The 25,437-nt window shown below is 36.4% G+C and overlaps 1 protein-coding gene across 6 annotated transcripts in view; it reads left to right on the top strand.

The window, feature by feature from the left end:
* Nucleotides 1-21,113, top strand: part of ZMYM5 (zinc finger MYM-type containing 5) — a 32,201-nt gene extending 11,088 nt beyond the window's left edge. For 3 of the 6 annotated variants that reach the window (XM_047077421.1, XM_047077428.1, XM_047077416.1), the window contains 4 exons: nt 11,655-11,940; nt 12,488-12,644; nt 13,584-13,796; nt 19,685-21,113. In XM_047077421.1, coding sequence (XP_046933377.1) covers nt 11,655-11,940; nt 12,488-12,644; nt 13,584-13,796; nt 19,685-20,437 — 1,409 coding nt within the window. In that variant the 3' untranslated portion in view covers nt 20,438-21,113. Of the gene's footprint in view, nt 1-6,289; nt 8,107-11,654; nt 11,941-12,487; nt 12,645-13,583; nt 13,797-19,684 lie in introns of those variants that run through there. The other 3 variants (XM_047077436.1, XM_047077442.1, XM_047077451.1) reach the window with 3 other exon arrangements.
* The last annotated feature ends 4,324 nt before the right edge of the window (nt 21,114-25,437 follow it).

Below are 25,437 nucleotides of genomic sequence, written 5' to 3'. Positions count from 1 at the left end.
GGAGAAGGGTGGGGCGGGGGGCGGGCGGAGAGAATCTTAAGCAGGCTCCACAATCAGCACAAAGCCCAGTGCAGGGCTCATACCCATGACCCTGAGATCATGACCTGAGTTGAAATCAGGAGTTGGACACTCAACCCACAGAGCCACCGACGCACGTATAGAGGCCTACATTTTTAAAGCTTATATGGACAGTCTTTTTCTGATAAAGTTAAAATATAATGAAAATTATTTAAAACTTAGCAGATCTTTTTGGCAGCTTTGTCATGATTTAGTGTGGTGTTTGAGAGTTAAAATTTTTGGTATTGGTTTTTGGTCATTTTAGTGCTTTAAGCTATTGACCAACTTAGAAGTTTAGGAAAGGACTGAAAAGGAACTAGATTTAAGAGCCTCATTTACTGCTTTTAATGGAATGCCAGAATTTTTTTTCTTTTTTTAAATTAATCTTTTTCTCTGGTTATGAGAATACTACATGATTATTACAGAATATTTGTAAGAAATTATGGCTAGAAATAAAGTATCTTTCACCTTATCCTACCAACTAGCAAGGACTACTCCTAAAATTTTGTTTTCAGTCTTTTGCCTCCATGGTTTTAAAAAATATAATTTAGAGCACATTATATATAATTTTGTGTTTCTGTTGGTTTACTTAATCTAGATTTTCACATCATTTTAAAAATAGAATTTTCCATGTGTATAAGATTTTTGTCTGAGATAACACATTCCTCTACCTTTTTATTAGCATTTGTATAGTATCCCATTTTTTACTGTTGAAACTGTCCACTAAATTTCTTTGTCTACGTTCTTTATTATTTCTACAGGACAGTTCTGAAACATTTTGGGCTCAGTTTCACTCTCAAAAATAATCGGGGGCCCCCAAGGTTTTTTAAATTTGTATCAATTATGTTATTAGAAATTAAAGTGTAAGACATTTTCTTAAGTATTTAACAATAATTACATATTATATGACAAAATATAATTTTTAATGAAAACTATTTTCAAAATTTAGTGAACAGTGCCATTTTTTCACATTTCTGCAAATCTCTTTAAAGTCTGGCTTAATAGAAGATAGTGAAGTGTATGGTATCTCCTCACATCTATCTATTTCTACATTGAATCTGTTGCAATATCTTGTTTTGTTTGAAGTATAAAAAAAATCTGGCCTCACATAGGTATTTGGTTGTAGGAGGGAGTACTGTTTTAGTGATCTTTTTAGAGAATTATGGATAGGTACGGGTTTTTTGATAACAGTCCCAAAACTTGATAAGTGGCAGTTTCTTACAGGTTCTTAACAATGTGGAATCTGAAATCATATAACGAAGTTTTCATACTTACTACATTAAGATTCATTGATCTGTGGATGGATCTTTTACCTTTGTATGATTCGATTACATTGTGCTTTGGTCAAATGAAAAATATATATATTTTGAAAATATCCATTCATTGAACTTCTAGATGTTGATGTGTTATTTTAAATGTTGACACTTTAGAAAGCTGTCAAGGTGACAGTGGTGGATACAGGTTTTCAAAGATGTTGATTTTCACTTGAAAGCTCAAATTTTCTCTTAGCAACAAATACTGTCATTTTTCTTGAAGTGAATTTTTCTTGATTTGTTTTCAAGAAAATGTCAGTAATCAGTTTGTTAGTTATTCTTTTAAGTAAAAATGGTATTTCGTGAAAAAAGCCTAGTTTAGCTTGCAATGTAACTATTTTATAAGTGCTTTTCCTCTTTGCCTTCAGACAACCATTGTATTTTGGTATGAAACAGAAGTGTTTTAGGCATGCTTCCCTGTTCATCACACAGAATATTAAGATATAGTCAAAGGCTGAAATCTAGTAAAATCGATACCAATTTTTATTATTTCATCGTGGACATCTGTTTAATAAATAATAACACTGGCCTTTGTCCTTAGGTCTTAGGACAGAGACTAAGTCCTTGGAATTTCCCAAGTATTGGGATTGTCTTTTCTATTTACGAGCCCTTTGGATCACATCTGAATTTGTTTGGGCGAAGACTTTGATCAGAGGAAGGCTGAGAGAGGGTCATCAGAAAGACCCATCATGTGATTAGAGTGTTGGAGGTTTTAGCCAGTCCAGCCTCGAGGGAGGAGAGGAAGGCTAGAGATTGAGTTCAGTCACATGCAGTGAATAAGTCTGTCAGTCATACCTATGCAATGAAACACCAATAAAAGCTAGACACTGAAACTCAATGCAGCTTCCTGGTTGTTGAGCTTATCAATGTGCCAGGTAGGTAACACACCTGATTCCAGAGAGAGTAGGCACAGAAACTCTGCATTTGGGACCTTCCAAACTTTACCCTTCTTTATCTCATTTGATTGGTCCTGATCTGTATCCTTTATATTAAAACTGTGATTGTGGGGCACCTGGGTGGCTTAATCCGTTGAGCCTCTGACTCTGGATTTCAGCCTAGGTCATGATCTCACTGTTTGTGGGTTCGAGCCCTGCATTGGGCTCTACGCTGACAGCACAGAGCCTGCCTGGGATTCTCTCTCTCTCTCTCTCTCTCTCTCTCTCTCTCTCTCTCTCTCTCTTTCTCAAAAATAAATAAAACTTGGGGGAAAAAAAACTGTGATTGTAAGTATAGAGCTCCTCTGAGTTCTATGAGTCATTCTAGCAAATTATCAAAGCCGAGAGGATAAATAAATCGGGAACCTCCTTGATTTATAGCCAGTTGGGCAGAAGTATGGGTGGCATCTGAAATGACTGGCAATCTTGTTGGGGGCTATGCCATTTAAACCTTTGGGGTCTGATGCTAACTCCTGGTTAGTATTAGAATTGTATTGACCATTTGGTGTTGGAATAACAACCATAAATAAGTGAAGGTGATACTTTTTCTTTTCTCAGATATATGGTAGTGAAGAAATACAGTTCAGTTCCACTGCCAGCAGTTATACCATCGCTGCTTTTGTTACCATTATTGTAAATGCCAACAGTGAAAAATGCAAATAATCTTAGTATTATTATGGAAATAGTTTGGCCTCACAGATCCCCTATTATTTCTTTTTCTAATACAGTGTTGAATAGAAATGGTGAGAGTATAGAGCCTTGCTTTGTTCTTGACCTGGGGTTAGGGTAGGGGGGCATTTGACATTTCATCATTATTAGTTCTTGTCAGATATAATTATCTTTTTTATGTTTATATAATCATTTGTTATTTGAAGTTGTTTCTAGTCTTTGGAATTGTAAACAGGTTTTTCATGAATATCTGTGTAAGTTGACACACTTCTTTAGAAAAGTTTCTGTAGGTGGAATTGTTAAGTCAAAGTGTCAACATATTTTTATTTTTCATTTAGTTTAATAATTTTAGTTGGTTTTTTTTGAGAGAGAAAGAGAGCACATGTATGGGGGAGGGGCCAAAGTGGGAGAGAGAATCTTAAGCAGGCTCCTTTCGCAGCGTGGAGCCCACAACCTCAGATTATCACCTGAGCTGAAGTCAAGTGTCAGACGATTAACTGACTGAACCACCCAGGTGCCTCCTCATCAATGTATTTTTAAAGGTTTTGATGGTTAATGCAAAATTGCCCCCACCAAAAAATGGTATTACTTTCCTTACAGCATAAATTTTTTCTCCATATTGTAAGCTTGGGGATAGGAGTGTTAATGTTTGCTGAACTGATCATTAAAAGGTGGTGTCATCTTAATTTACACATCATTGAATTTTAAAAAATATATTTGCATACTTTTTATGAATTTATGTTTGCATCTATTTATTATTATGTACATCTTTTGTTTATTGAATAAGAATTAAACCTGAGAAATCATATCATGAAAACTTGTGATCTCTTTGATGAAACAGTTGAAGATGTTGAAGACTTGAAATAATGTCCACTGAAAATCATCCTTTTGGATCTGTGTATTTCTTTTACTTACATTTTATTTTAGAATTATTTATTAAATTTTAAATAGCTATTTGTGTTAGCATGAATTCCATCTTATGTATATATAAGCTCTTAAGTGCAGTTAAAACCAGAAACCTTGCCATGTATTTTTTTATGTTTCAACCTTGGCCATTTTTCACCTTCTGAATAAGTTTAAGTTGTGTATTTATTGGTAAATGTGGATAAGTAAGATGCTTTTCAACTTAAAAGCATAGCATAGACTGATAATATAAAAAGCATCCTGTAGTTAGATGCTATACCATCATTCCACTGAAATTGTGGCTATAATTGAGACTTGCAAATGTTATTTGGAAGTGGTTTTGATTACTCTTGGCTTGTCATCCCTTTATCTCACTAATTCAAAGTGTATTTTACATTTTTATACTTTTTTATCATTTAAAGTATCAGTGATTTTAAAATACAACAAAGAAAACATTACATGGCTCAGTTGACACTCATTCATCTACATGGAGATGTTCTTAACTACATATGTTTAAACTGTTTATGATATATGACAACAAATTTCTATTGTTTATGAAGGGTAGATGAATTTACAGTGTTCCTGAGCTCTCTAAAATTCTGTTTTTGGGGACAAAAGTGACAGAACTATATCCTTTAAATAATAACCGTGTAGAATTCTAAAAAGAATGTTTACCAAGTTGTCAAGTGAAGAGTGATGTTTGAAGCTGGGGCTTCTGGATGGCTCAGTTGTTGGAGTGTACAACTCTTGACCTAGGGGTTGTGAGTTCAAACCCCACGTTGGATGTAGAGATTACTTTAAAAAAATAATAAATTTAAAAAATTTGTAAATGTTTGAAGCTTTCTTAAGTGTTAAGTCAACTGTGAAAAGGACAGTCTTTTTGTCATTGTTGCTATTTTTCCCTCTTTAACTTGAATATAGCAAGCATAGTAATAGTTGTCTAATTTTAGTATTGGCCCTAGGTTTTGTTTTTGCTTTTGCTTGCTATTAGCATTAGTAAAACTAATTTCTGCCGGACTTCTAGAAGAAGATGGCACCAATTACATTATTATTATAATTTTTGTTACTTAGAGCTTCTCCAGAGTGTCTTATTTTAGTTTATCTGTGTGTTCTACGTCTAAAAATTGAAGGATTTCCAAAAAAGGAAAAAGAAAAAAAATAAGAGCAAGATGAAGATTTTTGGAGTTGAGTTACATAAAAATCCAGGGCTTATAGGTTCAAATTTCATCATACAAAGTTATGGCTTTGCATAAAGTACACATAAAATTTTGCATTTCATCTTATAAAAATAAGATTATTGTCCATTGACTGGACCTTTGAATCGTTTAATCCTTACATTAACTTTTAGTGTTGACTCTATTTCAGTGAAAGTTATATATTCATCACCTATCTTTATATAAACAGCAAAAATCTCATCACAGAAAATACCTATAATGTAGAAATTGCTCTTGCATCTGTTTTATTTTTTATTGCATTATAAACATTTCTGGCCATTATTCTGATTTTAGGGCATTATATTTCTGCTCATATAAATATAGTGGAAAAATGAGGGCTCTAAGATCTAAGAGAAGGAGCTGTTACTTGTGGCTGCTTTTCTCTTGTGGGTGTGTGTTCAGGTCCAGAAAAAACTGCAGAGAAAGGCTGAAAATCTAAGTGGAACTTTGAGTAGATTCACAGAGGCCCACAAAGAGGGATACTGGTAAAAAACAAACATGGGGCACCTGGGTGGCTCAATTGCTTAAGCATCTGACTCTTGGTTTGGGCTCAGATCATGATTTCTCTGTTTTGTGAATTCGAGCCCTGTATTAGGCTTGGTGCTAGCAGCACAGAGCCTGGCTGGGGTTCCCTCTCTCTCTTTCTCTCTCTCTCTCTTTCTCTCTTTCTCTCTCTCTCTCTCTCTCTCTCTCTCTCTGTCTCTCCCCCCCCCCCCACTTCTCCCCAACTCGCATGGTCTCTGTCTATCTCAAAATAAACTTTAAAACATTTTTTAAAAACAAACAAAAAAAACCCAAACCAACAAACACAACCTTTCCAACCTTTAGTTTGGGATGCTGACCTAATCCAGAGCCTCAAATTTTTTTCAGTTTTTTATTTGTTTGTTTATTTTTGAGAGAGTGCAAGTCAGTGAGGGACAGAAGATCTGAAGTGGGCTCTGCGCTGACAGCAGTGAGCCTGATGTGGGGGCTCAAACTCAGGAACTGTGAGATCATGACCAGAGCCAAAGTCAGATGCTGCCAACTAGGTGCCCTTCAGTTTTTCATACAAACAGAATGAAAAGCAATCAGCAGCATGAAGATCCAAGGCCGTACGCCAGAAATCAAGAGGAAAACAGACAATAGAAGCAAGGTTTTGGGATCCAGATAATAGGATTATCAGACAAAGATTCTAAGGAACTAATCCTTTTAACTGCAGGCTGGGCAAAGCTGAAGAGTTGTAAGTGAACTGGAAGAAATCTCAGAGAAAATCATCCAGATTGAATCAGAGAAGTCAAAAGGGTGGAAATCCAGAAAAGAATGTAAAAGATGTATGACACTTGATGAAGAGGACATGTATTTAATGTTCCGGAAAGAAACAAGACAGAAGAGGTACAACTGAGAATTTTCTAAAATGGAGAGAAAGCATTAACTTACAAATTAAAGAACATTTACAAATCCAAATCCCAAGCAAGATAAATACATTAAGAAACTATTAGAAGACATATATAGAAATCATAGTCAAAATTGGAAGCAATCCAAATGTCCATCAACAATAGGATGGATGGGGCGCCTGTCTGGATCAGTTGGAAGAGCAAGCAGCTTGGGATCTTGGGGTCATGAGTTTGAACCCCACAACGGGTGTAGAGATTACTTAAATAAATACAACTTAAAAAAAATAGGGCAGATAAATAGTACTAGCCACATAATGGAATTTTCAACAGCAGTGCAAAATAATGAACTATATATTCAGTGTGAATGAAATTTACAGACAAGATGTTGAGTTAAGGTAATCAGGCACAAAAGAGTACATACTGTATGATTTTATGTATGTGAATTTCAAAAAAAAAAAGAGAGAAAACTAATCTTTGAGGTCATAATACGGATGGCTTGTGGGAAAGGCAGGAAATTATTCAGTGAGAAAAGACCAGGCTTCTGGACGGTAGTCATGCAAGTATATTCATTATAGAAAATTTAATTGAGCTCCACACTTAAGATTTATAAACTTTATGCATACATGTTATTCTTTAACATGCAAAAACAAACAGACGCCACTGAGACACCAAAAGAACTTTTCACTAGCAGACCAACACTAAAGAAATACTAGAATATTTTTTAGGCAGAAGAGTTTAGATGCAGGAAGAAATGAAGAACACCTGAAAGTCAATAGTGTGTCTAATATTTATTAGATTTTTGGATGAGTAATGTAACTTCTAGGTCTTAATTTTCCTTGCATATAATGAGGGATTTGTACCAAACAATCTACTTGGCCCCTTCTCTTAAAACATACTTGGGGTAGGATATGGAAGAATTTGATTGAGAGGTTAAGTTTAACCTGTAGACACAAATACCAAAAATAAAATGAAATAAAAATTTGATGAAATAAGAAACTCTGAAATTTCCAGAAAACAAATAGTTGTGGTATTAACAAAGGAAGCATTTGCTTTATGCACCAAAGCTAAAGTGAAAAAGAAATTTCAGAATCTAATTACTGTCCTGAGCATACATTGATGTCTCACATTCCGTAGTTGTATATAAATATGCTTCCCTTAAGTATGGATAACTCCCCAAAATTACAAAAACCAGTATTTTTTCTTTGGGGTTCTTATTTCTCCCATATCAATGGTAATAACAAATCTTGTAATGGTTCCTATCCTTTGTTTCTGTCATTTATTAAATCTAGTTTGGTATCTAGATGATACGCAGGGAACTTTGATCCCAGAAGAAGATGATACACAACCTATATTTGTTATATAGATGAATATGTAATTTTTGTTTTCTTTGGAATGGTTCAGAAGTAGGAAAATTGAGTAGTAATGAAACTTCTGAGTACTAGGTGATAAAAAAAAAAAGTTCATTGTACTATATTCTGTATTTGCCAGCATGTCATCCTATGGTCTGAGAGAGTTGCTTTTGTTACTTGTTCCATTCTATTTTTGCTTGTAAGATAAAGGTATCTTGAAATAGGACAAAGAAAATTAGAAGCAGTAGGTGGGTAATTTAAAACTGAAAGTATAGTTGTTAATGTTAGTAGTACTTTGAAAGGCCTTTGAGGATGTGATAGGTGGAGGGGGGCCATAGACTTCTTGTTAATGACCAAAGCTATTTTTGAAGAGAGGTGACAGAATAATTCAGTACTCTAGGGCCTCAAAGCTTCATCATCATGCAAGAGTTAGTTAGAAAGGGAGAACCCTGGGGCACCTGGGTGGCTCAGTCGGTTAGGCATCCGACTTCAACTCAGGTCATAATCTCACGGTTTGTGAGTTCAAGCCTTGCATCAGGCTCTCTGCTGTCCGCACAGAGCCTACTTCAGATCTTCTGTCTCCCTCTCTCTGCTCCTCCCCTGAGCTTGCATGTGTGCATGTGCTCGCTCGCTCGCTCTCTCTCTCTCTCTCAAAAATAAACATTAAAAAAAAAGAAAGAAATGCAGAACCTCAGGCCCTTCCCTAAACCTGTTGATTTAGAATCTATGTGCATGTATGTATGTATATATTTTTAAATATTTGACTTTTAAGTAATCTCTACACCTATTGTGGGGCCCAAACTCCCAGCCTCGAGGTCAAGAGTTGTATGCTCTACTGACTGAGCCAGCCAGGCACCCTTAGAGTCTCTGTTTAAACAAGATTCTTAGGTGATCTCGTGAATGTTATGAGAAGCATTACTACCTGTACATAATATTGTACCATTTTGAAGCTAACAATAATATATGATGGAGGAGTCCGTGTGTGAAGTTAGGAAAACTGAGACTTTGCAGAATAATCCATCACCTATATTAATGATTATGAAATAATATTTAGAAGGCTGAGAAGAAACTGTAGAAAGAGTTGCTTTAAAAAGTATTTTGGAAGGGTGCCTGGCTGGTGCAGTTGGTAGAGCATGCAGCTGTTGATATTGAGATCATGAGTTCAAGCCCCACATTGGGTGTAGAGCTTACTTAAAATGAATAAATGAAATTTAAAATAAATAGTGGTGCCTGGGTGGCCCAGTCAGCTGAGCATCCGACTTAATTTTGGCTTATGTCAGTGGTCTCATGGTCGTGGAATCAAGCCCTACATTGGGCTCCGTGCTGAGCATGAAGCCTGCTTAAGATTCTGTCTCTCTCTCTCCCTGCTCCCCACCCTCTGTCCCTCTCTTCTGCTTTTGCTCTCGCTCTCTAAAATAAAATGAATAAGAAGTATTTTAGAGGGGAGTATAATGATGTTCTGCATTTGCTTGAAATACACAAAACACATTGTTTAGAGGGATGAATAGATGTTGATAAAGCAAAAATAGTAAAAGGAGAGAATAGACTTGGTGGGCATATGAGTGGTCACTGTAAAATTTTTTCTTTTCTATGCTTTATATTTTTCGTATTAGGGAGGAAGTGGTTATGAAAATGGACATCACATACCAGATTCTGTACTTATCTTTGATTTGCATATTTGCTTTATTTTGTAATATATATATATATATATATATATTTTTTGTAATATATTAATACTTTCCTCTTTGAGACAAAAAAGTGGCTAAATATTTTTTTTGCAAATGCCCTGTGTACCAAACATACTGCTTTACTATATGCATTATCTCATTTAGTCTTCATAACACTCCGATGAGTTAGATATCATTTCCAGTTTGTAGTTGAGAAAACCAAAACACAATTTAATGTACTTGCACCATCTAGTAAGTCAGGAAATGCATTTTGAACCTAGGGTCCTTAAGAATTGATAACTACCGCATTGCACGATTCAAGGGCCACCATTTACAGTTTGGGCACAATAGAGTATCGTTCAAATACAAAGTGGATAGGGGCATCTGGATGGCTCAGTTGGTTAAGCTCTGACTTCGGCTCAGGTCATGATCTCACAGCTTGTGAGTTCGAGTCCTGCATCAGGCTCTGTGCTGATAGCTCGGAGCCTAGAGCCTGCTTTGGATTCTGTGTCCCCCTCTCTGGCCCTCCCCTGCTTACTCTCTCTCTAAAATAAACAAATGGCACAAAAACAGATAGTCAGATCAATGAAACAGAATAGAGAACCCAGAAATGGATCCACAAACGTATGGGCAACTAATCTTTGACAAAGCAGGAAAGAATGTCCGATGGAATAAAGATAGTGTCTTCAGCCAGTGGTGCTGGGAAAACTGGACAGCGACATGCAGAAAAATGAGCCCAGACCACTTTCTTACACCATATACAAACATATTCAAAATGGATGAAAGACCTAAACGTAAGACAGGAAGCCATCAAAATCCTAGAGGAGAAAGCAGGCAAAAACCTCTTTGACCTTGGCTGCAGTAACTTCTTGCTCAACACGTCTCCGGAGGCAAGGGAAACAAAAGCAAACATGAACTATTGGGACCTAATCAAAATAAAAAGCTTCTGCACAGCGAATGAAACAATTAGCAAAACTAAAAGGCAGCCAACAGAATGGGAGAAGATATTTGCAAATGACATATCAGATAAAGGGTTAGTATCCAAAATTTATAAAGAACTTACCAAACTCAACACCCAAAAAGCAAATAATCCAACGAAGAAATGGACAAAAACATGAATAGACACGTCTCCAAAGAAGACATTCAGATGGCTAACAGACACATGAAAAGATGCTGAACATCACTCATCATCAGGGAAATACAAATTAATACCACAATGAGATACCACCTCATACCTGTCAGAATGGCTAACAGTTAACAACTCAGATAACAGCAGATGTTGGTGAGGATGCATAGAAAGAGGACCTCTTTTGCACTGCTGATGGGAATGCAAACTGGTGCAGCCTGTCTGGAAAACAGTATGGAGGTTCCTCAAAAAATTAAAAACAGAACTACCCTATGACCCAGCAATTATACTACTAGGTATTTATCCAAGGGATACAGGTGTGCTGTTTCAAAGGGGCACATGCACCCCAATGTTTATAGCAGCGCTATCGACAATAGCCACAGTATGGAAAGAGCCCAAATGTCCATCGATGGATGAATGGATAAAGAAGATGTGGTATATATACAATGGAGTATTACCCAGCAATCAAAAAGAATGAAATCTTGCCATTTGCAACTATGTGGATGGAATAGAGGGTATTATTCTAAGTGAAATTAGGGAAAGACAAATCTCATTATTACTTCACTCATATGAAGAATTTAAGATACAAAACAGCTTAACATAAGGTAAGGGAAGCAAAAATAATATAAAAACAAGGAAGGGAACAAAAGAGACTTTTAACTACAGAGAGCAAACTGAGGGTTGCTGGAGGGGTTGCCTCCGGGAGGGGGGGACAGGCTAAATGGGTAAGGGGCATTAAGGAAGGCACTTGTTGATATGAGCACTGGGTGTTATACATAGGTGATGAATCACTGGTATCTACTCCTGAAGTCATTATTGCACTATATGCTAACTAACTTGAATGTAAATTAAATAAAATGAAATGAAAAAAGAATTCAAAGTGGATAGTTCCCCTGGGATTGTGCCACAGGGTTGCCTGGCTCTGACCATTTGCTTATAGGGCTGCCTCACTATTCTGTTAAACTTGCAAAATGAAAATTTTAAAATATTTTTGTGATGTGAATTTTGAATTGTTCCATGACTTTTTCTTGTATGTTTTATTTTTAAGATTCTTGGATCTCCCAGTCAGCATCATTTCCCCGTAATCAGAAACAGCCAGGGGTGGATTCTTTATCACCAGTGGCCTCCCTTCCTAAGCAGATTTTCCAGTCTTCAGTCCAACAGCAACTTACTAAACCAGCTAAAATCACTTGTGCACACTGCAAAAAACCTTTACAGAAGGGACAGACAGCTTATCAACGAAAAGGATCAGCTCACCTCTTTTGTTCTACCACCTGCCTTTCTTCCTTCTCTCATAAGCGCACTCCAAAGAAACGCAATGTAATATGTAAAAAGTAAGCTGTACTTTTCAACCTGGCTCCATATAATTGAATACTGGCAGTATAGATGTGGGTTGAATGTAATTGAGAGCTGTATAGATTCATGGATACAGTTGTTGCAGAGATATCTTCAAGTTTATTGAGCTTGAGTTATCCTAGAGTGTGTCAGAGCTGTGAGTTCATTTGTGCTGTCCTTACTCTTGGCAGGAAAGGAGAATGTAAAAATTGATCCTCTCTCTGCCACTGACTTTGCCTTGCTCCTTCCCATCTTTTACCTTCGTTCTACCAAGTTGCTACCACCTTTTTTGAGTCCTTCAAAAATCATAATAACCTGTGAGAAGGTTCTTGTGCTACAAAATGTTTTTACCTCCAAATCATCTCTTGCTGTACTATTTAGGAACTCTTGACAGTGAAACCAAAGGTGGGTTTTGCTAGATCCAAAAATTACAGTTGATTCCTAGGATTAAATCATGAGAAAATGAAAAATGTCATTTCTTGTTCATATATTTGACTTTTATTAAAATGTAATATTCTTAAGTTTCATCTGTCCCTTGTGTTTCAGAGATGCACCTACAAAAAAAGCTACTACTGTTCAAGTTGAGTCAAAAGAATCCTCCCAAGAATTTTGTCGTACATCTTTGCCTCCCTGTGAAGACAACCAGAATCTTAGAAAAAGAGTTAATAAATCAAGATGTATAATCTGTAGTAAACTAACAGAGGTCTGGATTTTTATATCGTATTTAAGCTACTATGTAGGTTAACAAGGATAATTTTAAGTGTTATTATATGTTCTGCCATCTACATAATACGCACGTCCTGGATCTACACAATGAAGTTAAAGGAAAGGATGAGGATATGTTAGAACTGTTTTGTGAACAAATATCCCATTTGCATGCTATGGAAAGTACACAGCTATTTCCATGGAAGTGGATATACTCCTAAACAAAGTAATGGTGAATTTTGTTCTTACTAGCCACTCTAAATAATAAAGTGTAGTTTCAGGACACGAAGGAAGCAACCAATCCTGGTACAAGAATATGTAGAACGAGTGGAGTGTAAGCGTGTTGAAAACTTCACGTTTCTTAAGTGGTATTGCCATCTTTCCAGTTGCCTAAAGAAGAAACATGCATACAGGCAGTCTTTACGTAACAAACGCCTTGGCAACTGAATTTGGTGTTCCTTGGAGCCATGCAAATTGAGGGCATGATTTTATCTCAGTTACCACAGAGCTGAGCAAAGCGAGAACCGTCTTATTTATGCATGTACAGACACCATCCTGAATATAGTAATACTGATTCTTTTAGCACCTTCCATGAATCTTCTAGGGCAGTGAAGTTTATAATAACAAAAATTACCAATCCATTTCTTTTAATTAGGTCGTATCAAGATCTTCTAAACAGTTTGTTTCCTCTAGTTTTTAAGTGTCTCTGGGGAAGTTATTACTGACCTTATAGCTTTTTGTTCCATGAATCTTACTTTATTGTAAGATCAAAGATAAAAATGAAAGAATAACAAAATGTAATTTTTACTCTTTTCCCTGAATATTTCTTCCACTGAGAAATTATTAGAGATTGTTTCTTTTTGAAGAAACTAGTTATCTCCTTGCTTACTGTGCTAATCTGGCTCATTTATTTAATAAATTCTGGCTTTTCTTTTAGATTCGTCATGAAGTCAGCGTTAATAATGTAGTACATAAACTGTGCAGTAACCAGTGCTTTAATAAGTACAGGTTAGCCAATGGTCTAATAATGAATTGCTGTGAACAGTGTGGAGAGTACTTGCCTAGTAAAAGTGCTGGAAACCATGTCCTGATGATTGAAGGTCAGCAGACAAGATTTTGCTGCCAAAGTTGTGTTAATGAATATAAACAGGTAATTATTTTCAATGCATTTTAAATGATTAAGTATACAATAGCTTTTCCCTGTTAGCTTACTTTAACCAGATTTATCTTAGAATCTCATTTAGTTCCATTTTTGTCAGTCACTGAGCTGTCGCATCTCAAACGAGTATTGAAATCAATTGATTGTTCCAAGCTAGTCTTCCTTCCTCTTCTGTGGTTTAGAATAGCTTGAAAAGAATAGGTATTAACATAAATGCTTGATGGAATTCACCTGTGAAGTGAGTCCTAGACTTTTGTTGAGAGTTTTTTGATTGTTGATTCAATTTCAGTACTAGTTATTATCAGTCTGTTCAAATTTTCTATTTCTTCCTGATTCAGTTTTGGAAGATTATATATGTTTCTGGAATTTACCCGTGTCTTTTATGTTGTCCGTTTGTCAGCATTTAATTTTTTATTATTGTATCTCCTTATAATCTTTTGTATTACTGTAGTGTCATTATTTCTTCCCATTTCTGATTTTATTTGAGTATTTTTTTTTTAATGAGTAGCTAATGCTTTATCAATTCTGTTTATCTTTCATAGAACCAGCTCCTGGTTTCGTTATTCTTTTTTTGTTTGTTTTGTTTTTTTGGAGAGAGCACGTACAAGGGGGTAGAGGGGCCAGGGGGGTGAGAGAGAGAGAGGGAGAGAATGAATCTCAAGCAGGCTCCATGCTCAGAGTGGAGCCCAGCACAGGGCTTTATTCCATGACCCTGGCATCATGATCTGAGCCAGAATCAAGAGTCAGATGCTCAACTGACTGAGCCACCCATTGTTTTTTTTTTTTTCCCCTATTGTTTTTCCAATCCTTATTTAAATCTATTTGTACTCTCATCTTTATCATTTTATTAGCTTTCAGCTCACTGTTCTTTCTCTAGCTCTTTTATGTATATGGTTAAATTGTTTTAGATTTGGCTTGTTTCTTGAAATAGACCTGTATTGCTGTAAACTTCCCTCTTAGAACTGTTTTTGCTGTATCTCAAAGATATTGGACTACTGGCATTTTGTCTCCATGTATTTTTTTTTTATTTCCTGTGATTTCTTCATTGACCCATTGATTGTTTAGTAGCATGTTGTTTAGCCTTCATGTGTTTCTGTTTTTTCCCATTTTTTTCTTACAATTGACTTGTAGTTTCATACTGTTGTTGTCAGGAAAGATGCTTCATATGATTTGATTCTTCTTAAATTTACTGAGACTTATTTTGTGGCCTAACATATGATCTGTCCTGGAGAATGTTCCATGTGCACTTGAATGTGTATTCTGCTGGTTTGGGATAAAATGTTCTATATATACCTGTTTGATCCGTCTGCTCTAATGTGTCATTCAAAGCCACAGTTTCATGTTGATTTGCAGTCTGGATGATATATCATTGATGCAAGTGGGATGTTAATGTCCCCTCTATTACTGTGTTACTGGCAATTTCTCCTTTATGTCTGTTAACATTTGCTTTAAATATTTAGGTGCTCCTATGTTTGGTGCATAGATATTTACAATTGTTACATCCTTTCTTGCTCTCTTTCCTTGTGGTTTGATGGATTTCTTTAATGTTATGCTTGGATTCCTTTCTTTTTTATTGCGTATGGATGGTTTTGAGTTGTGGTTGCCATTGGGTTCATATATGACATCTTATGTGTATAGCAGTCTGTTAAGTTGATGGTTGCTTTATTTCAAACACATTCCGAATGCACTACATTTTTACTACCTTCTCCACGTTTTATGTCTGTGTCATATTTTATATCCTTTTATTTTGTGTATTCCTAGATTAATTTTTGTAGATCTAATAGATTTCCTACTTTTGTGTTTTAACCTCCATACTGGCTTCATAGTGATTAGTCCTACTGCCTTTACTGTATGTTTGCTTTTACATGTGAAATTTTTCTTTTCATAATTTTCTTCCATTTATGGCCTTTTTTTTCCAGTTAAAGAATTCCCTTTAACATTTCTTATAAGGCTGGTTTAGTGGTGATGAACTCTAACTTTTGTTTGTCTGGAACTTTCTTGTATTCTGAATGATAGTCTTGCTGCATAAAGTCTTCTTGGTTATAGATTTCTTCTTTCAGCACTTTGAATGTATCTTGTCACTCTTTTGGTCTGCATTGTTTCTGCTGAAAAATCAGCTGGTAGCATTATGGGGTTTCCCTTGTATGTAACTGTTTTGTTGTTTTAAAAGTTCCGTATTTATCATTACTTTTTGCCATTTCGATTATGATGTGTCTTGGTGTGGCCCTTTTTGAATTCATCTTGTAAGGGGCTCTTGGTGCTTCCTAGACCTGAGGGCTCTCGGTGCTTCCTTCCCCCAGATTAGGGATGTTTTCAGCTATTATTTCTTGAAATAAGTTTTTGCTCACCCACTCCCCTTTCTGGCATCCCTATACTGCAAATGTCATTACCCTTAATAATGTTGCAGAATTCCCTTAATTTTTTTTTCATTTTTTATTATTCCTTTCTCTTTTTGCTGTTTAGCTTGAATGATTTCCATTACTTTGTCTTCCAGATCACTGATCTGCTCTACTTCCTCTCATCTCCTATTGATTCCCTCTATTGCAATTACTAAATTCTTCAGCTCTGAGTCCATTCTTTTTTATATTCTCTATCTCTTTGTTGAAGTGCTTACTGAGTTCATCCACTCTTATCTCAAGTCTAGTGAGTATCTTTATGACCATTCATGAATTCTTCATCAGGCGTGTTGGTTATCTATATTTTATTTAGCTTTTTAATTGTGATTTTGTCCTGTTCTTTCACTTGGGCCATGTTCTTCTATCTCCTTATTTTGTCTAATTTTCTGTGTTTGTTTCTATGTATTACGAAGGTCAGCTACATCTCGTCTTGAAAGTAGTGGCCTTATATAGAAGAGGTCCTGTGGTGCCCTTTTCTGGCCAGTCTTTTCTGGCCACCAGAACCAGGTGCTCCAGGTGTCCCTTGTGTGGGCTGTGTGTGCCCTCCTGTTGTGACAGAGCTGTGATTGCCTTTGGCCCAACCATCTGTAATGACCTACTTTGTTTCCTGTGGGCCCAGTGGGCAGGATTTGCTTCTGATGCCATTGAGAAGCCTGTCATAGTTGTTATGGGCTCATTTGTGGGTGGGGTGGCATTCAGCCTAGCAATTTGCAGTTAGCCTTTCTGTCACAGCTGCAGGGCAGGGCTTGCTCCCTGTGCAGCCAGGTAAGGATCCCAGTTGCAGAAACTGCAGGTGTGTTATTTCTCCCGCTTCCCTAGGGCAGGAATCACTTTAGAGTGGTCCCAGTCCTGGCTGGGGCAGGGCAGACGGTGCTAGCAAGTTAGAGGGAGAGTGTTAGCGTTAGCTTTTGCAAGCAACCAGTTATCTAGGCTGGGGGCGGTGGGGAATGCTACCCATCAGCACTTTTCCTAGAGTAATCTGCAGATTATTCTGGCACACTTCCCAAGAGGAGTCAGTAAATCTTCATGTATTCCTCAGATGCTTTTCAAACCGCTGCTTCTCTGGTGTGTCTCAGGTCAAGTTATTTAGTATATAGATTCCTTTAAGGGGGTGGACTTCATTTCCTATCATCTTCTTGCTATCCCAGCATTAAACCCACTGGTTTTTGAAGCTCCCAAGGCTTAAGCCCTACTGAATTTTTCTTCCTTCCTTCCTTCCTCCCTTCCTTCCTTCCTCCCTTCCTCCCTTCCTCCCTTCCTTCCTTCCTTCGCAGAGGCATTACTTTATTCAGGCAGGGATGAGCCAGACACAACATGGTAGGAATACAGGGGGTCAGGACATGGAAGCACACCCTCACCCAGTCACCCCAAGAGGGTGCAGTGAGTGGAGACGGGGTTGGCGAGCCCTATCACAAGGACCACCACAGCCCCCTCCTCTGGGAGGAGCCTTTCCCAGCTGACAGGAGGGAGAGAAAATGGGGTGCAAGTAAAGGAGCCTAGTCTTACAGCGGTTCAGCTAAGCTCCACTGATTTCTAAAGGTTTTGGAGTTAAGCCCTGCTGGTTTTCAAGGCCACACGTTATAGTGACTCAGATCCTCGGTGTCAAGAGTGCACAGTGTGGGGTCTGAGCCTCTCTTTTCTCCATGCTTGTGTTGTCCCTCTTGTTTGTGGTTAGTTACACCAGGTGTTTATTTGGTTCCCAAGCACATCTCGTCAGTGTGGACTTATCTCTGTGATTAGCTGCGGTCTTTAGGTCATTTTCAGAGTTCATTGTGTAGATGTAGCTGTTCTCTTGTTGTGTCCATGGAACGAGGTGAGGTCAAGATCCTCCATCAATTGGTACCAGATCATTTTTATGGGAAAAGTAAGATCTTTCTTGTTTTTATGTTTATTTTGAGAGAAGTGGGGCTTGATCTTACCAAGTGTGAGACGCTTAACCAACTTAGCCACTCAGGTGCCCCTTTGATCCCATAGTTTTAATTAATATATTTTGATGATTTCTAAAATATATCTGTAGATGATATTTTTTCCTCTTTTTTTATTTGAAGGTTGTTTTGTGTGTAGATATATCTTTCAATTTCAGACTATTCTATCCATCTGTAATCTCCATTTTAATGTTCCACAAATACCTCATATTCCATGTCTAAAGCTGAAACTCCAAACCTGCTTTTATTCTGTTTCCCATATCCTTATCTCACCATTCAGTCAGATGCCTAGGCAGAAACTTAGGGCTATTCTTTACTCCTCCTTCCTTAACCTCCAGAGTCACTCAGTTACCAATAATCCAGATTCTACTTCCTAAATATCTCTCAACTCTATCCTATCTCTATTCCTATAATCCTAGACGAAGCCACCATCATCTTTTCCAGAATGACTACCACAGTTTCCTGGCTGTCTCTGTACCATTTCATCTTCCTTACAGTTAGAAATGATAATACCATCAGAGCAGTCTAAGTACAAACTTGGTTATGTTGCTCCTGCCTTTTTTACTTCAGTGCTGCCAATATTGCTTTCAGGATTAAATCAAAACAAAATTCTTATAAGTTTTTTAAACTTGAACGCAGTGTTCAATTGTGCTTTGTAGAAAAATATTATACCTAATAGGATGCATTCACATTATATACATCTTTGTTATTTTGATTTTTTAAAATTTTATTTTATGGACTCTAAAATCAGTTCTATGTCTTTATTAAATGGAATCATACAATATGATACTTTGTGGCTGGCTTTCACGTATTGTACTGTGTCCAAGTTTCATCCAGGTTGTAGCATATAACTTCACTTGTTTTTATTGCCAAATACTATTTAATTGTATGGATAATACACACATATAAAAAAATTTTTTTTTAACGTTTATTTATTATTGAGAGACAGAGACAGAGCATGAGCATGGGAGGGACAGAAGCGGGGAGACACAGAATCCGAAGTAGGCTCCAGGCTCTTAGCTGTCAGTACATAGCCCAACGCAGGGCTCAAACTCACAAACCTCAAGATCCATGACCTGAGCCAAAGTCGGATGCTTAACTCTTGAGCCACCCAGACACCCTTTCCCACATTTCTTGTTTATCCATCAGTAATGGACATTTGAATTATTTCTACATTTTGTCTCTTATGAATAATAACATTGCTGTGAACACTTTGTACAAATATGTGTAGACCTCTATTTTCACTCTGGCGTTGGTGGGTCATATGGTAACTCTAACTTTTCAAAAATTGCCAGGCTGTTTTCCAAGGTACCTGTACCATTTTACATTTGCACTATCACCTTAGGAAGGTTTCAATTTTTCCACATCTTTGCCAACACTTGCCATTATATCACATATCTTTTATTATAGTCACCCTAGTGGATGTGAAGTGGGATGTGGTGGTTTTGATTTATATTTCTTTGATGACAAATGAGCAACTTTTCATGTGCTTATTGAGCAGTGGCATATGCATTAATCTTAACAATTCTAACATAAAATTGTAATCTGTTTCTCCCAGATGATGGAAACAAAATCAAAAAATTTATCAGCATCAGAAAACAGAAAAAGGAATGCTATTAGAGAAGAAAATGAAAGGAAATTATATGGATCATTGAATACTCTTTTAGGAAAAAAAGAGGGAATACCAGAAAAAAAGGAAAAGACTTCAGAGCTACAGGTGTTGGCAGAATGTAGGACAGATGATATGTCACTGATCAAACAGGATGTGAATTTACCTTCTATAACCATAGCTGATAAATTTCAAGAGCAACTGGAAGAGAAAAAATCAGAAGACTCCATTATATCGGTTGTACTTTCTGCAGACCCAGGTACATGGCCCCGTGTTTTAAATATTAAACAACGGGACATTCTTGTTGAAAACGATCCACCTCAAGTAAGAAATTTTAACTTTCCAAAAGACAATACAGGGAGGAAGTTTTCAGAAACTTACTATACACGAATTCTTCCAAATGGTGATAAAACCACTAGATCCTGGTTACTTTATTCAACTTCAAAAGATTCTGTGTTTTGTTTGTATTGCAAACTCTTTGGGGAAGGAAAAAATCAATTGAAGAATGAGAATGGGTGCAAAGATTGGCAGCATTTATCACATATTCTTAGCAAACACGAGGAAAGTGAAATGCACATTAACAATAGTGTTAAGTATTCAAAATTAAAATCTGATTTGAAAAAAAATAAAACTGTGGAAGCTGCAGTACATGGATTACATAAGAATGAGAAAAATGATGGTGTGCTCTTGTTGTACACATAATATACCTGATGTGGTTTTGACATAACAAGGTCATACATTTATTCAGAAAAGATCTGTAACCCTAACAGTACCATTTGTTGTTGTGAAGCTCCTATAACTTTCAACAGTTCATTAGCAATAAGTATAATAGCAAATAGTAAAGAATGTTTCTGTTTCAAATTCTAAAGCTAATTGGATTCAATAGTAATTAATGCGGGTTTCAATAAAGGCGATTGTTACTTTTTCATTCTATCAATTCACACCTTTAAAAATTGGCATTTGAGGGCTAACATTTGACAGGTTTGGTTAATTTTCTGTTCTGATTACTTTGAAAAAAGGAGAGAAAGGCTTAGATTTATCAGTAGTAGTTTGAACAAGATACTATGTGAACATTCTCATTATTATTAAAGTAAAAACATTTAGAAACAGTTTGAGAGTAGAATGGAATCCGAAACTGCAGCTTTTTGCTATTAAACCAAATACCTGCGATTTCTTTCTTTTGGGCAAAACATTGTTTTATTATTTGGGCAAAATGGCATTATTTGTTACTTCATATTAAGGTGATTACTTTGCATTTTATTTACTTTAATTTATAAATATTTTAGATTTTATTCTTGTGTGAGAAGTATAATAAAGAGTGTATACCTATTTTTATGTTAGTACAAATATAAGAAATATTAAAAATATATTAAGTTAACCTTTAGGTTTTGTGGCAATTTTTTTTTTCTTCTGAAGACTACATGCTTGAAATTTGAGAAACACACTAATGAAAATTAAGGCTGTCCACTTTTTCAAATGATCAGTGCTCCCATTACTATATATTTAGTAATTCTCCCTTTATATCTGATTTCGGATACCGACTTTATCATATATTAAATTCTTACATATACTGGGCTTTGTCTCAAAGCTTTGAAACAGAATGACAAATGAACAATGACTAGAGCAGAACTAGGTGTATTCTTTTTGGTGAGTGACACTAGGAGTACTTGGAGACTCTGTCACTGATGCCAGTGCTTAAAGCTATTATTAGAGGACCCACAAAAATCATTATCATTAATGTATTATAACCATTTTGTTTTTTGACAACTCGACCATTTCAGTCTTTCAGAGTTGGATCTGAATGAGGCTTTGGGACGTTACCAAAAATCCAATTTACTCTTAAAGGCCTAAGAGAATACTCTAGAGAATATAACACAGGATTTGAAGTTCCTTTCCAAATGTTTAATGTGCCCATTATTTCACTAAAACTTACCACTAATTGAATGACATTATATGGTTATATTCGATAGACGCTTGGTATCAGTGGTATCTGAGCAAGCTAATTAAATCAACCAGTGGCTACTTAAGATAATTTGCAAAAACATCAAATTTATCCATTGAGAAAACAAAATTAAATCCTGTCCTTTAAATTCTTATTTTATGTATGTATGTATGTATGTATGTATGTATGTATGTATTCTTATTTATTTTTTGACCATACTATGAGGCACCATAAGCTCTTGATGTAGTAATGAATTAAATGTGAAAAATTTGGGGGAGCCTGGATGGCTTAATTGGTGAGTGTCTGATTCTTGATTTTGGCTCAAGTCATAATTTCGTGATCATGAGTTGGAGCCCTGCATCAGGCTGTGCCAATAGCACAGAACCTGCTTGGGATTCTCTTTCTCCCTCTCTCCCTGCCCTTCCTCTGCTCACATGTGTGCATATGTGTTCTCTCTCTCTCAAAAAAATAATAATAAACATTAAAAAAATTCAAAAGACGTAGATGCTTGGGTGCCTGCATGGCTCAGTCAGTTAAGCGTCCAACTCTTGATTTCGGTTCAGGTCATGATCTCATGGTTTGTGAGTTTGAGCCCTGTAATGGGACTCAAACTGATGGTGTGGAGTGTGCTTGGGATTCCTGCTCTCTCCCTCTCTGTCCCTTCAGCTCTCTCTCTCTCTCTTTCAAAATCTTAAAAAAAAAAAAAAAAAAAAAAATTAGAGGCTGGGTTTTTCCATATTTACTGTAAATTTCTCATTCAACTTTTTGCTGTGTAAAATTTTTCATAATATTCATAAAATGTTGAGGGAAAAATCAACTAAATTCAGAACATAATAAAAACAAACATCTCCAGGCAGGGGAATGATTTTTTTCCGCCTTATCAAGTTTTTGTTTTTTTAAGTTTATTTATTTATTTTGAGAGAGAGGGGGTGGGGAGGGAGAGACAGGGGGAGAGAGAGAATCCCAAATGGGTTCCGCACCATCAGTGCAGAGCTGGACACAGGGCTCGATCTCAAGAACCATGAGATCATGACCTGAGCCGAAGCCAGATGCTTAACCAACTGAGCCATCTATGTGCCCCAAGTTTTGTTTTGTTTTGTTTTTTTATAAGATGAGTATGTTCTCACTATAAAAGGAAGAAAACAGTTCAAGTCTTGTTACCATCTCCTACTTTCCCTACAGAAGAATTTGTCAGCAGTGATCTGGACTATACCCAGCATTTGTTTTCATCTTTTTAATTTCATTGAGAACAGGCATTAGGAAATATTATCTCTTGCCACTAATTTAATATCAAAAATTAGTAAAGACAATTCAGAATAACAGTCCATAAGAAGTGGCAGGGGCACTTGGGTGGCTCAGTTGGTGAAGCGTCTGACTCTTGGTTTCAGCTCAGGTTATGAACTCCCAGTTCATGAGTTTGCTTAGGATTTCCTCCTCCCCCTCTCTATCTGCCTTTCCCTACTTGTGCTGTCTCTGTCTCTCTCAAAATAAGTAAACTTAAAAAAAAAAGAAAAGAAATGGCAATCTATTGGTTTTCTCATTTCACAGAAGGCAAGTGAAAATATTTTTGTAAATTTTTTCAGATTTTCTGTCTTTAAAATTCTTACATTTTACCATTTTCTTCCTGTGATTCCTAGACTCACCCCTGCCCCATCTCAGTGCTGAAAGCCAGTAAGAGCCGCTAATAGCTATTTTATATATACAAGGTAAAATTTGCTACATAGGATGGAAAAGTGGATAAGTGATTGAAGTAAAGACGTCAATAAAGAGTAATGCTTTATAATTTCAGGTCATGTCACTCTTCTGTTTCAAAGCTTTGAAGTTCCCCATTGCTTTTATTTTAAAACTGCAACTCCTTGGCACATCATGTATTGGTAGCTGCAATCATGAGTGGCAGATAATAGGGAAAAGTTGTAGACAAAAACAACATGAAGTACAAAATTGTAGAAATGGAATAGTGTTCTATAATTTTGAATTATAAAGTATGCCCGTGTTAGGATGAGATTAAGAATTTGAGAATATAACTATGGCTGAAAGAAGAATCTAAGCCAAGTACCCAAGTCTTTGTGTTCAAAAAATTAGGTTAGGAAAATAGTGGTGTAATATTGAGGACAATAAAAGGTTTTCAAAAGCTTGTAAATGATTTTTTTTTTTTTAAAGCAACAGTGATTTTAAATCTAGAGCGTTCTGGAAGTCACATCTAGAATGAAGAGCAGATAATCCGGTTTGCTTCTATACAGATAAATAAAGCAAGGGAGACCTAAAACCTGGGAAATCAGACTCACCTCACACATGTAGATACTAAAAGACTTTCATGGGACACCTCACTGGCTCAGTTGATAGAGCATGTGACTCTTGATCTCAGGGTCATGAGTTCAAGCCCCACATTTTAAGCTTAAAAAAAAAAGACTTTAATAATTCATGTGCCTACAAATTAATAAAAACCAAATTAATAGGGGCACCTGGGTGGTTCTGTTGGTTAGGCATCTGACTTGGTTTTGGCTGAGGTCATGATCTCATGGTTTGAGATCGAGACGAGCTCTGAGCTGACAACATGGAGCATTCCTGGGATTCCCTCTCTGTCTCTCTCTGCCCTTCCTCTGCTCATGTGTGTGCAAACACTCTTTCTTTTTCAAAATAAATAATTTTTAAAAAGTAAAAATAACCAATATCAAGAATCAGTGGAAGGACAACTAGCTGGCTCAGTGGAGTGTGGAATCCTTGATCTTGGGGTCATGAGTTTGAGCCCCATGTTGGGTCTGGAGATTACTTAAAAAAAAAAAGAATCACTTGAGATCCCATGGACATTTAAAACATAAGAAGGTTATGGTGTACCTGGGTGACTCAGTTGAGTGTCCAACTTCAGGTCACAATCTCATGGTTCGTGGGTTCTAGCCCTGCATTGGGCTCTGTGCTGAAGAGCCTGGAGCCTGCTTCAGATTCTGTGTCTCCCTCTCTCTGCCCCTCACCCTCACCCTCTACTCTGTCTCTGTCTCTCAAAAATGAATAAATGTTAAAAAATATTTTTTAATTCATAAAATAAAAAATAATAAACTTTAAAAAAAGCAGTCATTACTGTGAAAGGAATTAGCCTAGGGAGGTATATGAAAAGTTTAAAGACAAATACTATGTCATCTGATGCAAAGAATGGCCAAGGTGCCTTAGAAGGGGTGATCAGCTGACTTAGTGCAGAGTGGGAGGACCTGTGAGACCCTAACTTAGTGCATATTCAGAGAGCCAAGACATGGAAAACACAGAAGTTAGGAAGCAACAGTTTGTACAGGTGTTCATTATTCCCAACTTCTTTCTACATTTTGTCAGAAAACAAAACAAAAAACCAGGACTTTAGTGAAATTGAGTTGATTTAGGAAAGGAATACTAGGACAAGGGATACATTTGTTATATCCTGGTCTTTTTTTTCGGTTTTTGGTTTTTGGTTTTTTGGTTTTTTTTTTTTGGCAGGAAGAACTGTTTCATTCCAAGAAAACACCTTTTCTTTACTAAACAATAAGTTAGTTTATATCTTTGATATTTTTTCATCAAAGCCTAAAATATTAAAGTGAAAAATATAATGTTTTTAGACGATATAATCTCAGAACATTAAATAAGTTACCATCCTTAATTTGCTGGTACAGACATATTTCCCATGGCTTTCTCAGAAAAAAACAATTGTTTTCAGAGATTTGGAGAAGTGTTCTTAAATTTTAGAGAATCTAAGACCTTGGGAGCTTATTTAAACTGAAATGTCTGACATGTGGCT

Source organism: Lynx rufus, unplaced genomic scaffold (genome assembly GCF_022079265.1).
Source record: "Lynx rufus isolate CCGP_SWC_20201006 ecotype Redwood Valley unplaced genomic scaffold, mLynRuf1.p SCAF_1, whole genome shotgun sequence".
NCBI classification, from domain to species: domain Eukaryota; kingdom Metazoa; phylum Chordata; class Mammalia; order Carnivora; family Felidae; genus Lynx; species Lynx rufus.
Note: the sequence above shows the minus strand (reverse complement) of the source record. Positions and strands in the feature narration are given on the sequence as shown.